Below are 17,399 nucleotides of genomic sequence, written 5' to 3' on the forward strand. Positions count from 1 at the left end.
GGGGTAAGGGAGCTGAGACAGGAGGATTACGAGGTCTTACTGGTCACCAGCCTAACTCTAGGTTCAGCAAGAGACTTTGTCTCAAGAATATGTAGAAGGCAATGAATGGCAGGACACAAGTTACCTTCCTCTGGCCTCGTGTGTTCATGGACTTGCATACACACATGTAACCCCCCCACTTACATACACACAAACAAATAATTGGTCTAAAAAGGTGGGTATGGAACTAGCTATATGTTCAGTAGGTAATGGAGCTTGCTGGCAAAGTCTGATCACTTCAGCTCAATCCTTGGAACACACTTGGTGGAAGAAGAGAACTGAGACCTGCGTGTTGTGCTCTCACCTGCACACACGCAGTGCCACATAGGCACTCAGGCACACACACGCGTGCACACGCACGCACACTCACACATATTAAATGTAATTCTAAAAAATTAAACTTAAAGAAAAAGCTGAGTGTAATGACTCACTCCTGTCGTCCCAGACAGATTAAGAAGTCAAGGTCAGCTTTGGCTACCTACCAAGTTTGGGACCAGTCTGGGTTACGTGAGACTATGTCTCAAAATCAAATCAAATTAGTCATTCTTCTTATGATGAACGCTCTGGAATACTTTGTTGCTTCTTTTGGTTCTTGAATGAAAGCCCTCTTTTCTGATTTTTCAAGAGTGAAGATAGCAGGGAAATAGGGGGACCAGATGTCTTCTCCTCCTGCTTCCGGCCCCTAAAAGATTCAGCTAGGATGAGCAAGTCGTGACTCTGTAATTAAAATTTGGGCCGTTGTCCATGTTGGATACGCTTGCCTAAAATGACAGCTGCAAGGAATGTACACCTCTACCTCAGTACCTACACTCTGGAAAGTGTCGTGAGAACAGATCCAACACCACCCTGGTGGCCCTGGCTGCTATGTGCTGAGTCTTGCTGAGGGTTTTTCCTGCCCTTTCTTTCCAGCTGGTTATCAGTGTTTCTTCATCTTCACTGCTGGTAGCTGGTAAGACCTGGTGTTGGCCACCTTTCCAATGCTTGTGATGAAATACCTGAGCTACTCAGGCTGGTACCTGAGAAGGTTTGTTTCGGCTTGGATTTCCAGAGGTTTCTGCTCAGGCCCTTGGCAACTATGTGGCAAAGGAGGCCTGTTCACCTTTATAGTGACAGGAAGCAAAGACAGAAAGGAAACAAGAACCCCAATACCCGCTACAAGGACAATATTCCCCAATATCCCCCCAATGACCTAACTTCCTTCTGGTGGAGTTACCTACCTCTTAAAGGACCCGCTCTCCCAAGAGAAGTACAGACAGGCTGGGGACCATGCCTTTAACATATAATACTGTAAAGACCCAAATAATAGTGGCTATCATTTACTATTAAATACAACAAGGTCACCACAAAAGTATCATAAGGAACCACATTTTATAGAAAATCCATCTCACCATGCTCTATCTTTGTGAGTATCTTTGCAATGACAGATTTGTGGTATGACTTTCTAAGGAATCTGTCACTTTTACTGCGACACTGAGATCCCGGCACATGTCACTTTACAAACATGACAAAATATGAGATCAACACAGTATCTAAAATAAATAACAAACCAAGAGTTGTTGACACAGACCAGGACCAAAAAGCAACGGACACCAGAGACCTTAAAGCTTTTAGAAGCCTCATGCCCCACCAAACGACACATGGAGATTGGCATCTTCCCGGAAAGCGTTGTTCTGGAGTTAATGTCATCGGCTTGGATGGGACAGAGACTTTTGTTTTAACAATCATGAAACTAGTCGAAATAATGAAAATTAGAAGCCATTGAAGGCAATCCCCATATTTAGAACACCTGAGATTTAAATGTACATTTTGATGTCTGGTTAACTGGCTATTATACTACAGTAGCTATTGATCGTCTGTTTGGTCACTGGGAAAAGCTAGCATTTGTAGAGGGCTTTGATTATGCATTTTTTTTTTTTGTAATGACTTCGACTTTTCTAATTGCTCTCTCCTCTCCTGTTTTGAGCTCAACCAAATGCAGACTGTGATGCAGGCTTCTTGGAGAGTGACAGAAACTCTGACAGGGGAGTGGAGAACTGGGAGAGAAAAGAGAACCAAGGAAAGTTGCCTTTCCAAGCTGGCCACTGGGGGTGATTGGAGCTTAATCCTGTTTGGGTTTTTAAAAAATTATACATATTTTTATATGTTATATATTATTATAAATTTGTTTTTTATTATATGTATTATATACTATATAATAAAAATTATACAGAGAAAGAGAGAAACAGGGAAGCAGAGAGAGAGATCTGTGGAACACACCCCTGAATTATCTCACCCACAGGGTAACAGAACTAGCACACACTGGTCAATATTTAACAGCTAGCTCTGAGAGAGTGGCAAAGCCCTGATTTGCAGGGCCTGCCCATTTCTGCTGTGTATATATTCCCAAGATAGCCAGGTTCGAGCTACCTGAGTAATAGCTGTAGACTTGGAATTAGGAAGACGTATACACTCTAGGATCTCATCAGTTGGTACCAGCCATCTCCAAGGCGTTACCACAATTTCTGTCTCTAGCTGAGGACTGCCTAGACTATGAGGCCACTTCCGGTTTTCCATGCAGTCAGCAAAGAAAACCTCAGGGGTCAGAGAGATGCAGGCACTGCCATAGAATCAGCTTTGTATGCACCAGAGTGGTGGCCCCCATAGTGACTGCTACCTCCCATATCAGTGGGTGGCATGCATGTTTCTCGTTGATACGCAGGGCCACTGCTTGTCGTGGGAAAGCTGGTGCAGACACAGCCCTGACAGGTACCACAGCCCGCTTGTCGCTGTGTCGTGTTCCTTCTGCCGCGAAACGCTATAAGTCTCATAACACATGAGATTTTTCTTTGGAAAATTATATCGCATTACCTCAGGAAGATTACCATATCAAGTAGATCCATATATTCAAGTAATAACTCAAGACAATAGCCTTATTCCTGGGAATAAATTAAAGCTGTCTAGGGAACTATCCTCCACCCCTACACTCAGGGATCCTTTTGTTCTGTGACTCTGCAACTGCCGAGCCATTGTCGTCATCTGCATCCAGATGTGCCCTTTCTCTAACCCACAGCTCACATACTTAGCTGCAAGGCATTCTGGGATACACAGGCCCTGTCAAGGCAATTAATTGCTTCCTAGTTGTGCCTGGTCATGGACGGAGAGAGAATTTTATGAGCAGCTGTCTCTACCATACTTTCTCATAGACCATTTATGCTACAATAATATCTTCTATTTCTTTTTATAAGGAATTTTAAGATCCATAGTAATTTGGAAGCTTTATCTTTGAAGTTTATGTTCAGTCAGAGTTTTGTGTTTCAAAAAAAGAGGTTTGATTCAACTTTGAATTTCGGTTAAAAACAAAACATAAAGTATAGTATCCTGTTCCCCATTCAAAAGGGTTTTTGGTAAAGAGCCTCTTGATATAACTTTTACTTGAGACGTTTAAGGAGCCACTAGGGAATTATATCTAGACCAAGACAAGGCCTTTGAAAGGTCTTATGAATGTGCTTATGTCTATTAAGGAAACAATAGCTACCAACTTCAGAAAGGACATCAAAGCAGCTCTGAGGTTAAAAGAATGTGAAAACAGACTGTCCAAGTTCAAATCTTACGTCTTCTAGCTGCTAGCTGAATATCCTTGGCTGAGTTATTAACCCTCTCTGTGTTTCACCTACGTGTGTCAAATGGATGTGATTGCAATACCTACGTCATAGGGCTATTATGTAGATTAAATGTTAATAATCTGATGTGCTTACCACTGCTCTGGCAGTAAATACTCAATAAACATTTATAATTATCTCTAGTAGTATTTATCACCTGCTCTCTAGAAACTTTGAGAATTTTCTTCCTCTATTTTTTGAAATGTGTTTGTGTCATAGAGACATTTTTCCTTCCTAGGTTTCTATTCCTTATGCCTACTGCCTTTCATCTTTATGAACCACAGTACCACCTGATGCCCAAGCCACTTTTAAAGGCTCGACTTCCTGTGGTAACTCCCCTTGTCCTCAATGAGGGGCAGGGGCTACGAGCTCCTGGCCCCAGAGGCTTCTCTCCCATCTTGGTTGTGCAGAATGAATTTCACGGATATGGGTGGCATTCTCCCCCTGCCTCCTCCACCAACAGTCCCAGCGCCTCCAGAAGCACAGCTTTAAGGCCTAAGTTCACCCCTCTTTATCTTCCTTAAGCTTGCCCAGGGACTCACTGCAAAACTGTCTGCTCCTCCTCTGCCCTTCATCTGTCCTCGCCACCAGTTATCCTCAAAAGAGACCATTAGGGCCGGGCGGTGGTGGCGCACACCTTTAATCCCAGCACTAGGGAGGCAGAGACAGGCGGATCTCTGTGAGTTCGAGGCCAGCCTGGTCTACAAGCGCTAGTTCCAGGACAGGCTCTAAAGCCACAGAGAAACCCTGTCTCGTAAAACCAAAAAAAAAAAAAAAAAAAAAAAAAAGAGACCATTAGGAGGGTTGGGAAGATTGCCTGTTAAGCAAGTAGGAAGGCCTGAGTTTGATCCCAAGAACCCAAGTACAAGTCAGGCATGGCTGTAACTCCAGCACTGGGAGTGTGGGGGTGGGGGTGGAGGCGGGAGATTCCTGGAGCTCATTGGCCAACCAGACTAGCCGGATCAATAACCGCCAGGTGCAGTGACCCTGTCTTTATAAATAAGATGGAAAGCAGTGGAGGAAGACAACTAATAGCCACTTCTGGCCTATCGCACACACCTGCACACGTGCTCACAGACACACGCCACGTGTCCCACAGATACAGGCCCCCACATCCACAGACGCACGCCCCTGCGTGTCCACAGATGCACACCCATGTATTCACAGAAACACGCACCTACGTGTCCACAGACGCACGCCCGCATGTCCAGACGTTCGCCCACGTGTCCACAGACGCACGCCCGCGTGTCCATAGATGCATGCCCATGTGTCCACAGACACACACCTACGTGTCCACAGATGCACGCCCACGTGTCCACAGATGCACACCCCCGTGTCCACAGACACACGCCCACGTGTCGACAGATACACGCCCACACCACACATGGATGTGACACGCACACAGAAAAGACAATTAGATTATACATAAACAAATCCTGACTTTTTTCTAAACTGAATTCACAAATTTGCAAATGAAGCAATATTACAAGGAAATTTCATGTTTGTCTGGGGCTGGGGCGTGGGGGCAGAGTTGAAAGGCAGTGTTCTGTAACCACCTAAATCAACTCCTATTTTCTGAGTGAGTATCTGCTAGATAGAAACCAGGGGAGGTGAGCGGAGGTGGTGAAGAGGAAAGGCCTCCCAGTTACGGCCAATAGCAGCTGGAAACATGTACCTGTACGCAGTGGTCCTAAAACAAGGAGATTTTGTAAGTTGCCCCAGGCAACAAGCACCATCTCATTTTCCCTCCTTCTAGAAGAGTGCCTGGCCCTTAGCAGGTGCCCAGCACTGCCTCCCTCAGACCCCGGGGGACTCTCTACACTTGACCTGCTCTACACGGTGCTGTGTGTGGTAAATTTGGAAAAGCAAATTTATTAAAGGCCACCTGGTCACTTGGTGCTGTCACATGGTGGTGGTCAGCATAACCCAGCACCCTGAGCATATTCCCCCATAAACCCCAGGGAAATGTCCCTTCACATGCTTGCCTACGGCATGAAGAAACCAAGGCTCGCAGATGCTCTGCTGCCGATGCTGAAGAACAGCAGCTGTAATCTATCAGGTGGAGGGACACTGGTCGCAGTGTTTAGTAGGAAAATAAATGAATAATGTATTAACTTGCCAAACCCATCTCTTAAAATAGCAAAAAAAAAAAAAAAAACAAAAACCAAACAAACAAAAAAAACAAAAACAAAAAACTGGCGGATTCTGGAATAACAGCAAGGGACATCCTAGTCACCTGAGAATCTGAACTCTTGCTTCTCTCCGCAGCCCATTCAGTGAGTTCCCCAAACTAGTCACACATCAGCAATATTCACATCTGTACAGAAATGCTAAAGAATAGAGTTGGAGAGATGGCAGGGGGATGAGGGCGTGGGGGTTTCCTGCAGAAGACTTGGGCTCAATTCCCTGTACCTGCCGCAAGGCTGCTTATAACCATCTATAACTCCAGTTCTTGGAGATCTACTGCCCTCTTCTGGTTTCCACAAGCATTGCACACATGTGCTGCATATACACACATACAGTCAAAACGCCCATACACATAAAATACAAATCTTTTAAAAGATGCTAAGGATCATTTTATAATATATATATTATAAAATGTATATATATATATTTATATATACACACACACACGTTTATTTGCGCAACTAGAACAAAACATGAAGCTTGTTGCTATTCTATACATTGTTAACTATGTGACTATGAATTGGAATTACAGTTATATTCTAATAAAATATTTAATAGCATTCAATTTTCAAGAAGTTTTAGTACCAGCTCATTTAAATAATTATTATTCAAATTGTTACTATCCATGAACTTGGTATTTTAAACTTATTTTTGCCTTTTAAAAATAATATAATAAAGTTCATTTAAATTAAATTTTAAAATAAGACTAACATTTTATTGAATTGTTTTAATGGATTTAACATAAGTTATGTGAAGTGTAATTAGATTTTCTAAAAATAAAACCTTCAGCATCATTACATAGAACTGGGCAGGGTGGCATGCCCGTGTAATGCCTCTAAGCACTAGGGAGGCAGAAAGAAGATTGCCACAAGTTTGAGAATATCCTGGCCTACATAGTAGTGAGTTAGAGATCAGCTATGGCTCTAGAGCAAAACTCTGCCTCAGAAAGCTAAACGATTTTCATCTTAAAAGTTCTAAAATTATGTATGACTTTACTCCTCTATCCGCCCTGTCAATGAAAAACCCAAGCATATGCAGCCAAATACAATCATCTCTGGTGCTTCGTCACGTCAAAGTGGTTTGAATGTAATTAGTTCGCATAATCTCACAGGGAGTACCACTATTAGGAGGTGTGGACTTCTTAGAGTAGGTGTGGTCTTCTTGGAGGAAGTGTGTCACTGTGGGACGGGGCTTTGAGGTCTCACATATGCTCAAGATACTGCCCAGTGTTATCACACCACTTCCTGTTGCCTGCAAGATGTAGGACTCTCAGCAGCTCCTCCAGCCCCATGTCTGCCTGCGTGCCACCATGTTCCCTGCCATGATGATAATGGATTAAGCCTCTGAAACTGTAAGCCAACACCTCAATTAAATGTTTTCCTTTATAAAAAAGTTGCCGTGCTCATAGTATCTCTTCACGGCCATAGAAATAAGACACGGGTCATATCAAAACCGAAAGTTACATACACTTATGTATTTATGAAAAACATTCTGTCTGGGTAAGAGCCTCAAAAATTCACTTACTGTTGACTCATATATTACCTCTGAAGGATGCTGGTATGCATAGATACTTGCAAAGTAAATTATTTTAAATGGGAATACCCCATATTTTATAACAATCATAACACGACTGATTTGACAGACATTTTCCATGCCTTGCCCACATTCGTCCTTTGAAGCACTTATTAGTTCAATTTTCATCGACAGTTTTCATTTTCCCTTCATACTCATATTTTATCGCTCTAATAATCAATTGAATAACATCTCATTAAATTCACAAGAGTGGTTGTAAGAGGTGTAGTCAGGTTCGACAACCTCACTGGGTTCTCACGGGCCCTGTATCTCTCCTACTGTGAGCAGAAGTGTGCAAGGACACTTCTAGCATGGGCCATGAGTCTTTACTGCGTTGTCATTTCCCTCAGCGTGCTGCATGGCACACCACCACACCAGGGGCAGCTAGTGTGTGCACTATCGTGTGGACACTAGTTAGGACCAGGGGCAGCTAGTGTGTGCACTATCGTGTGGACACTAGTTAGGACCAGGGGCAGCTAGTGTGTGCACTATCGATCATGTGGACACTAGTTAGGAGATTTGCTACTGTAATCTCACCTACAGTGTCCATACATGACTTAAATCATCTGGAATCACATGGGTAATAGTGTCTAGGGAATAAAAGCACGAAGAAAACAAGATCTAGCTTCACTTCTCTAGCAAGTATCCCAAATAAATATTTATCAGCATGACAAAATGCCAGCTTCCATCTTATCCTCAAGATTGCATTCTTTTTTTAAAAAAAAATAAAATAAAGCCGGGCGGTGGTGGCGCACGCCTTTAATCCCAGCACTCGGGAGGCAGAGGCAGGTGAATCTCTGTGAGTTCGAGACCAGCCTGGTCTACAAGAGCTAGTTCCAGGACAGGCTCCAAAGCCACAGAGAAACCCTGTCTCGAAAAACCAATAAATAAATAAATAAATAAATAAATAAATAAATAAATAAATAAAATAAAATCTTATTTTAACTTGTGTGTGTGCGCGCACGCACGTGTGTACGTTGTGTGTACTGGTGCCCAAGAAAGCCAGAGAGGGTGTCAGATCTCCTGGAGCTGGAGTGATAGTGGTTGTGAACTGGGTGCTGGGAACCAAGCTCGGGGCTTCTGGGAGAACAGCAAACATCTTATTTAGCAGGAGCCATCTCTCCGGCTGCTCATTCTTACTCTGAACTATCTTCTTCACATATGGATCTCACAAACAGAGCTCTGATGTGAGCATGTTTACATACCCATGGATCTGAAAACATGCCAGTCAGCTTGACAGCTACCCACCAATAAAAACATTTGTGGATGAAAATGTTTTATTCTGTTAAAACAATCAATGCTGCCCTCCGAGAGGAATAAAAAGTCTTGCTTGTGCAAAAGAGATGCTGAGTAAATACAAGCGCAATGGCAGACCAGCGGAACTAGTCTGCGAGTACACGCAGCTTTTCATTTTCGTGCCCTGATATTTACGCGCAATGAGGAAATGCCCCGTGCTTATCCTCCAGATGAACTTGGTGCGGCAGCTCGAGAGTGACTTGGGTCATTCCCGGCAGCACTCTGTGGGAGCGGTGACCTGGAAAGTTCGGTGTAAAAGTTATTGAAACTGTCAGTGTACAGGAAATCACTGCGAAGTTTAAGTCCAAGTGAGACTGGAAATCGAGAAGTTGGAAACCATAGCTGCGAGAAAAGAGGGGGAAAGGGAATCAAATTAATGCAATGTAAAATCTGCAGCAGCCTGCCATCCGACATGCCTCTGTGCAGGAACACATGCAAGGGTCCAAACAGCTCCAAAGACCAGGGTAGAGGTGGGGGGTAGTCTGTGTGTGTGGCGGTGGTGGTGGGGGATACACTTGATCACGCTTAAGACTCACAAAGTTGGGTAGGAACCTATCCACTTAACTGTTTTCAAAGAAGACTTTTAAATTAGCATATAGTAGGGGTAATACTTCCTTAAGTCAATCTGGTCTCTTCACTATTTATCTCTGAAGGAGATCTGTGAGTCCATTCGTAGATGCATATGGCAGCCACCATATGTCCATGAAAGACAAAAGGAAATGGGATTCAAAGCACCAGGAACGGTGGGGAAAACAGCACTTCAATTTCTCCATCGAGTTACGTGGTATGTGGAGGTCAGAGAACTGTAATTAATCCATCGGGCTTCATTTGATGCTCTTTATTTTCTCACAGTTCAACCACGCTATACAAATAAAGAGGACGGGGCCGAAGAGATGGCTCAGCAGTTAAGAGAATGGGCTGCTTTTCCAGAGGACCTGGGTTCAATTCCCAGCATCCACATGGCAGCTCACAACTGTCCGTAACTCCAGTTCCAGGGGACCTGACACCCTCAGACATACATACATGCAGGCAAAACACCAATGCACATGAAATAAAATAAAAACTTATTTTTAAAAACAGAGGTAAAAGTGACCTTTTCCTGTTGTTTTACTTTGCTACTCGGGGCAAATTTTCAAAACTGGTCCAAAGATGGATTAAAGGTGTGTGCCACCACAGCCTGGCCTCTTGTGGCTTAGCTCTGCACTCTGATCTTCAGGCAAACTTTATTTGTTAAAACATAAACAAAATATCACTACACAAAAGGTAAAGGCGTGCACTGACTTTCTCACTTACAGGTACCTAACTATGAGTGTGCCAATTTAAAGTTTATTTTAGATCTCAGTAGAAACCGGGAAAGCTAATCCTTTTCAATGTAGGATTTGGTGGGTGTGGCCATCTAGGAAGACCTGGGAAATAACTACTGTTTGGTTTGGATGTTATGCTTGTCTACCATTAAAAGAGCATATAATTATAGCCTAAATGTAGACCTGGATCTTGAACAGACTAATATAAACTTTCAAAACTTGTACCTTTTAATGTAACCACTGAAAACTACAGTATACCAGATGTTATAGTACTGTTCAAAACATTGAGCCTAAGCCAAAGTCAGGACCCTTTAAAAAGCCCTTTTGTGTCACCTTGCTCTGTAGCTAGCCTCATGCACTCAAGCGGGTGGGGAGATGTCATATTTTAGAGAAGTTAAAGAATTATTTTAGAGATAGCTCACGCTTTTGTCTAAAGGCAGGAGAGCTCTCTCCTTTCCGAGAGAAACCCTTCTTACCCCTCCCCCACGCCTTATATCTTAATGCTTCACAAAATAAATCTAGAGACGTGAGTTCTGAGAGATTGCCTCTTCTAGACAAAGTAGAGAAAAACAAGGGGAGGAGAGAGAGAGAGAGAGAGAGAGAGAGAGAGAGAGAGAGAGAGAGAGAGAGAGAGAGAGAGAGAGAGAGAGCAGCTCTACCCCGTAGAAAAGTAGTCGGGGAAAAAAAATCACTATCACGTACACACTGTTTTTTATTTCTTTTTTTATCCCCAGCACCTTCTTTGGAAAGACTCTCAGGCAGTGAAAAGACGAAGGACACCGCTTAGGACAACCTGGGAGCGGCGGGGGGTGGGAGACCCGGGAACCCGGTCTGTCACCTGACTGCCAGGAAGACGGACGTGCAGCGGGGAGCATCGAGGGTGGCGCGGGGGGGGGGGAGGACGACACGCTGGTGGAAGATGGCAAGATCCAGCGCTTCCTGGCACAGCGCTGGCTCCTTCCCCAGACGTGCTCTCCCGCTTTCGGTCGGAACCTGCCTTTCCAAGACTGGGGAGTAACCCCTGGCAGAGACCCGGGTTGGTCCCTCTGCGTAGCCGGTGGGAGGGGGAAGGGTGTCCCAAACCAGCGGTTTCGGCTGTGCACAAGGTAGCACAGGAAACCTTAAGTTGTGTTATTTGTGGCACGAGTGCGGGACAAGAGGTCTGCTTTGCTAACAGAAGACTTTTCGCGTCCCTCCGGTTGAACGACGGCCTTTCGTCTGCGGCAGGAGACAGTCCCGGGCGCCACCTGCGCGTCGGGCGCGGGCCGGTGCGAGCGGGCAGGACCACCCGCTCGCTACGAAGCGCGTGCAGTGACCGACTGTGAGTCCTCCCGCTCGCGTCCCCGGCCAGCGCCACCGACTCGATCCCCAGTGGCCGCCTGCACAAGGGTGGGCAAGCTCCCGCCGAGCCGCGACCCCGCCCCGCACTACCTGGCCGCCGCGCGCTCGCGGCACACAGCGCCCCGCGCGGCCTCCGTGCAGCCCCACCGCCCTCCCACCTGCGCCGCGCGCCCGCCCGCTCCGCGCTCCCGGGCCAGTCGGCGCGGCCTCGCTCGCGCCCGCGCGTTCGGCCCCAGCGCGCGCCCGCCCGCCCGCCGGCCGTTCCGCCCGCCCCCCGCGCTCTCCCCGCCCCCTCCCTCCCCCGCAGGCACGAGCGAATGTAGCCCGCGAGAGAAAATGGCGGCGGCGGGCCATCGCGCCTCGTCGTCGGGATTCCCGGGCGCCGCGGCGGCGAGCCCCGAGGCGGGCGGCAGCGGCGGAGCTCTCCAGGGAAGCGGCGCGTCCACGGCGGGCGCGGGGCTGCCGCGGGAGACGGGCAGCGTGGGCCGCGAGCGCGCGGACTGGCGGCGGCGGCAGCTGCGCAAAGTGCGGAGTGTGGAGCTGGACCAGCTGCCCGAGCCGCCGCTCTTCCTCACCGCCTCGCCGCCCTGCCCATCCACTTCCCCGTCGCCGGAGCCCGCGGACGCAGCGGCGGTGGCGGCGGCCGGAGCGAGCGCCTTCCAGCCCGCGGCGGGACCGCCGCCCCCAGGAGCGGCGAGTCGCTGCGGCGGCGCCCACCCTGCCGAGCTGGCGGCCGCGCGGGACAGCGGCGCCCGGAGCCCCGCGGGGACCGAGCCTCCCGCTGCAGCGGCCCCCTCCGGGTGAGCGGCGGGCCGGGCCGGGCCGGCGGGCGGGCAATGAATGAAGCGGGCAGGGAGCGCGGCTTCCGGGGCTCCGCTCGTGGGGGCCCGCGTCCCCGAGCCCTGAAGGTCGGGCGGCGCCCGGGACGGGACGGGAACGTGCGGGAGAGTTTGTTATTGTTTGCGGACATGTGACAGGCGTGCGAGCCGCGGAGATGCGGGGCTCCCGGGGCCGGACCGAGGGTTGTGCCGAGCCCCCACGGCGCGCGGGCAGTGGGGGACGCGGAGCGCGAAGGTGACGGCGGTAGGTCCGCGCGCGGTGACAGGAAAGAGCCCCTCGGCCCCCACGGGGACGCGCGCCCGCGGCCAGGTACCGGGCCGGGCTTGGGCGGCAGCGCCCGCGGGAGGCGGCCGGGGGATTCCGGAGACTGCGAGGGAACGCCTGTCAAATGGACGCGGTCGGTCGCTCCGGGCTGGCGGGGCGGCCGGGTCTGCGGGGTCTCGTGGCTCCCCTCACTGCGTGTCCTTGGGAATTCCTCCTGCACCTCTGAGGCTCCAGCGCCTAGTGCTGGGAGTTTGAATCCGCCTTTGAAGTTCGCATTTGGCGGAGTGCTGCAGGATTCAGGACCGGATGTGTCAGCCATTCAGTTTCAAGGCAGTGGGGACTGCGCCCCGCACTGCGTGGCGGGGACAGGGACCGTGCGGGGCTGCGGGCTTCGCTCGCAGGGGTCTTCCGGTGCACCAGAAGAAGGATGTCCGTAAGATAGTTTACACCAACGGCCCTTTGGCCTCGCCCCTTTTTGGCTACTGGAAATTTTTCTGTTAAGGGAAATTCTTTGAAGTATATGAAACTTAAAAAATTCTGATTCAGCTATACAGAGGCAGAATCTTGACTCATGTGTGAAGTTGCTAGATAGGTTTTTTGTGATAGTCGCCCGGTGGCCTGGTAGGATTTCTTGACATTTGCTATGAGTCGAGAGTGTTTGTTTGTCGAATCTGACAGTAGGAATCCTTGGTTTCGGTTACTTATCAAAGTAATTTGACCCTTTTTTGTGCCCTGGATTGTTTAAAATCACGGTCAGTTTATTACTCGGAGGTGGTTTCCCTCCCCAACCCCCGCCCCCAGTGGTAAGAAGTGTGCTGAGCCCTGCCTGTTCTCTGGCAGTGTGGGGAAGAAGGTAGGTAGTGGCCCTGCTGCAGCTCTCCGTGTGCACTTGTACACGTTTTTCACAGCAGATACTTTCCTTTAGGATTTCCTCTTCCTGTGAGGATTAGAAAACCAGAATAAGTCTCAGGTGGCAACTGTTACTATAGATCATCTGGAGGTGAAAGAAGAAGAAAAAGCTAACTCCAACTTTGAGGAATTAATTTTCTCCGGTCTTATGAAACCTGTTTTTTTTCTATGTGATAATACAGTTTGCCACACTTAAGCATTGTAGTCAGTATAATGACCTGAGTGAGATATAAGAAGAGCTACAAAAATGTCTTTAGTGTTGCCTCTGGACACGAATCAGGACAAGGTGAAGGCAGGTAGAACTGACTTGACTGAGTAATCTGGGATTAATTTTTGCATTTTCTTTTTTCTCTCTCTCTTTGAGGAGTGGCTTGTAATTAATTGTACAGGCAGCCTTCAAAGTAAGAACTGTTAGCTAGGATGCTGGTGGTACATCTCACATGTCATATGGGAAAAGCTTCATTTGCAGTAATATTGATTCTCTATCTTTCTAGATAATAGTGACCCCTGCCCCCGTGTTGTAGTACTAGGTTGAAATTCATTTCGTTTGCTGGTATAAAGCTTACATCACAAAGAAGAGGTATTCACAATTATTGCCATGTATTTGTGTTTCCTGTTGCAATGCTTTATTGTTTTATCACTTAAAGTCATGGGGAAATGATTGTAAAGCAATCAAATCAAATCCCAGCTGAACAGTGTTCCCCTTTCCAGGAAGGGCACACATATGCGTTAAAGAGGAAAATTTAGTACTAATATCTCGCGGGTTTATTTTCAGTGGTAGTGAAGGACTGACGACCCTTTCTTTGTGTCTAAAGACCTATTGCGTCATTTTTGCTGTTTTTTTTAAAAACCAGTTTCCAAATTTGAGTCTAAAAATTCAAAGTGTAGAAAATACACATTTGTAAAAGATAACTTATGGGAAATTTATTAAAATCAAAGATTGTCTGCCCCCTTTCCTTCAGAGAAATAACTAAAGTCAGTGAAAGTTTGTGCCGGTAAGTGGCGCCCAAGGGCTGGGGATTTTTCCTTATACTACGGAATAAGGGGCTTCTCCTTCCTATTTACTGCCTTTGAAGAAAAATTACAGCGTTACTCTCCATTGAACAGGCTGTTGTGAGTTTGGCAGATATAATTACTCCATCCTATTTTTGTAGCTTCTACCAAACTATCAATTTGCCGCCCTGTGAAAGAGCAAGATATGCTGTGCTTGTTAATGTTAGCATTGCTTAGAACTAAAGCTATTTCATAAGCCGCTTGGTCCTCATAGGCCTCAGTTTCACTTCCTTTAGAAGCTGTTGCTAAAAATAGAACTGACCCTTTGCTAGAAGGGAGGTATAAGAACACTAATAATAAACCTAAAAATAAGTCCCTTCAAACTTTGAGTGGATGATTCTCTAAAATCGTAGAGCGGCCCCAGAAGTTAGCCTCGCATAAATTCCTTGGGTTTTGTACTCAGGAATTCTCTCCAGGTTTTGTTTCAAACCAGTGAAGGAAATTACTGTATTTTTAAAAGATTAACCTTATTAAATAGGATTCTGGAAGAGAAATATCAGAGCGAGAGTGGTTGCCAGCTTTTGTTTTCTCTTCATATCTGATCTTGGCAAGGGTAACTGGTTAACCAGCATTCCTTACTATATGATTTCCAATACACTGTAATGACTCCATTTTGTTAGCTAGGACTCACTTCTGTAGCACTTCAAGCATGATGGGTTGCATGTTTTGGAAATGGTCACTGAACTGTGGCCCCAAAGAGTTCAAAATGTGCAGAGAAAGGGATGTTCTGTTGCTCTCAACAAGAGTAAAAAAACCAGCTGCAGTTTGCCTAGGCTGAGTCTGCTGCTCTGGCCTCTACCCTGATAGCCAGTTCCAAAGGAAGAAGGGGATGACAAGGGGCAGGTGGGGGACTGGGTTATCCTGAGGAAAAGCGAGGGGCATTCCCCAGTGCCGAATTAGTACTGCCTTTGCATTCTGTGCTCCAGGTGCTTGCTTGGGCTGAGGGGTAGGTAATGTGTATGGAAGAAATTGGGAAAACACAGCATGGGAAAGCCTTGGTCCACAGAGGATGCTCCCGAGCCCCGTGTCATGGAGTGCTTTGTTTGTGTCACGTGCCATGTGTATCCTTTAGACTGCTTGTCTTCCGCAGTCCTGGCCTTTCTGTCCTTTTAGTTAAAAGTTAGAGTTGCTTAAGAATGTGAAAGGACCTTGTGTCCGAGCTCAGACGTAGAGTGTGTCCTAGCGTGATGATGGCTGGCATGTGCAGTATTAAAAATAACAAAGTCGTCTTTAAGAAACGATTTGAGAACATTGTTAATCATGAAAGAAGTGAGGGCCAGAGTTAAAATAAATGACTCACTGCAAGTGGGAAGGTAGTCTGGTACTCTGCTGATTGCTGAACGTAAGGATTTTCCCTGTGGCTTAAAACTGTTTGTAGATAGACGGGCATGCTTTAATGTAGTCACTTTTCTTGCCTTCTGTGTGGCAGCAGGTCATGCAGGCCACTGCAGCCCTCTCAGGCATGAGGATTGCTGTTTGGGGAGGTAAAAAATTAATTGGAGATATAAAAACCCCGTGATCACTCAGCTAGCAGACGAGATAGGATTCAACCCAAGTCACCCTGCCTCTATTGCCCAGTACCTCTCATTAGTTTCTGCTATTTCCATTTTTGTTTTCAAGTTAATTATTAAATTAATTGATGAACTTTAAAAAGGGAGTTGTTCAGTAGGAGTCATGAGAGGACTGGCTTGGACTCTTCCCCTGCTTGTACAGCTATGACACATTTCTGTAACCCAGCCTTGCCTAGGACAAGTATTTTACAAGTCAATACTATTTATGCCTCACCCAACACTTCGGAAAAGAGAATAAATGATTAGTGTTGAATGTTTCCTAGATTCGTGCAGCATTAAATAGTAAGGGAAAGGAAACAAAGAAACTGGATAGTGTTAGATTTCATTCATTCAGTGGTCTGGTTGACAGAAAGGTCGCCAGTGCAGAGCCTGTGTTTCAGCTTGTGGATGGATGGTAGAGCGGCATGTTTCACCATACTACGTTCAGTGCGGAGAAACAGAGACAGACAGACTAAAACCAGCGCACTGGACCTCACCCACACCATTAAGTGAACATAGCCACACCTTCCTAACTCACTGAGGCCAGTTAGTAGCTGACCAGCCTTGCAAGTCAGTAGCTAGGAAAGGTGGGTTTGCTGGGCTTGCTCCTTTCTTCCGGTTTCCTTCTCTCAGGAGAGCAGCCGTGCTGTAGGTTTGGGTGCAGCACTGGTAAATAGTCGCAGACTTGGTTCACACTCTGTGCCTGCTCTGGTGGATGTCGACCAAGCTGCAAGTTCAGGCATGATCTTTTTTTTCCCGTTCAAAGAGAAAACTAAACCGAGCGTATGGGAGCAGGAAATTCAGTATCTGCCAACACTACTTTTAAAACTCAGTCCTTACTGTCTCCCCTGCTGTCCGGTAGTGCACCCCACTTGATTCGGGCATGTCTGTGTGGAAGGCAGTTCTGTACTGCCAGTGTTTGGGTCGTTGGCTTGATACCTTGATGTTACAGACTGAGATGTTATGGAATGCTAAGCAGAAATTTTAAGTCCTAGCTAGGTACACATATAAATTCTTACCGTGGCCATTGGACCTCTTTAAGACTCAAGAGGAAGTCTCCGGAGCCACATGGCAGTATGCACTGTGCTGTAGTTAGTGAAAAAAGTATGTTTGTCACATGTATGCCTGTCTGTCCGGGGCATGTGTGGAGTAGGAGGGGGTAGATACTAGAGGGCAGGTGGGAGCTTGGCTTCCTGGATGGCTCAAGTACCATTAACTGATATGTTATCGAATCATCTTAAGCAGGTCGTGCAGCATTCTGAACCCTAAATATCCTAGCAGGACCATGTTCTTCATCCCTTTTCCCAGAATCAGTTTTTAATGTGTTGTACCTTGCTGATGTAGAGCAGCAGTTTGCTGGTATATAGTGAGCAGTCATAGAAAATGCCACAAATGGAATGTCAAAG

At 46.8% G+C, this 17,399-nt stretch overlaps 1 protein-coding gene across 1 annotated transcript in view; it reads left to right on the forward strand.

Annotated features, from left to right (window-relative positions):
* The first annotated feature begins 8,872 nt into the window (after positions 1 to 8,872).
* The window catches only part of Map3k1 (mitogen-activated protein kinase kinase kinase 1), a 67,247-nt gene continuing 58,720 nt past the window's right edge, over positions 8,873 to 17,399 (forward strand). Inside the window, exons 1-2 of the mRNA XM_057789406.1 lie at positions 8,873 to 8,965; positions 11,264 to 12,177. Of these exons, the coding sequence (XP_057645389.1) occupies positions 8,873 to 8,965; positions 11,264 to 12,177 (1,007 nt within the window). The remainder of the gene's footprint in view (positions 8,966 to 11,263; positions 12,178 to 17,399) is intronic.

The sequence above is a fragment of the Chionomys nivalis genome, chromosome 15 (genome assembly GCF_950005125.1).
Source record: "Chionomys nivalis chromosome 15, mChiNiv1.1, whole genome shotgun sequence".
NCBI lineage: Eukaryota > Metazoa > Chordata > Mammalia > Rodentia > Cricetidae > Chionomys > Chionomys nivalis.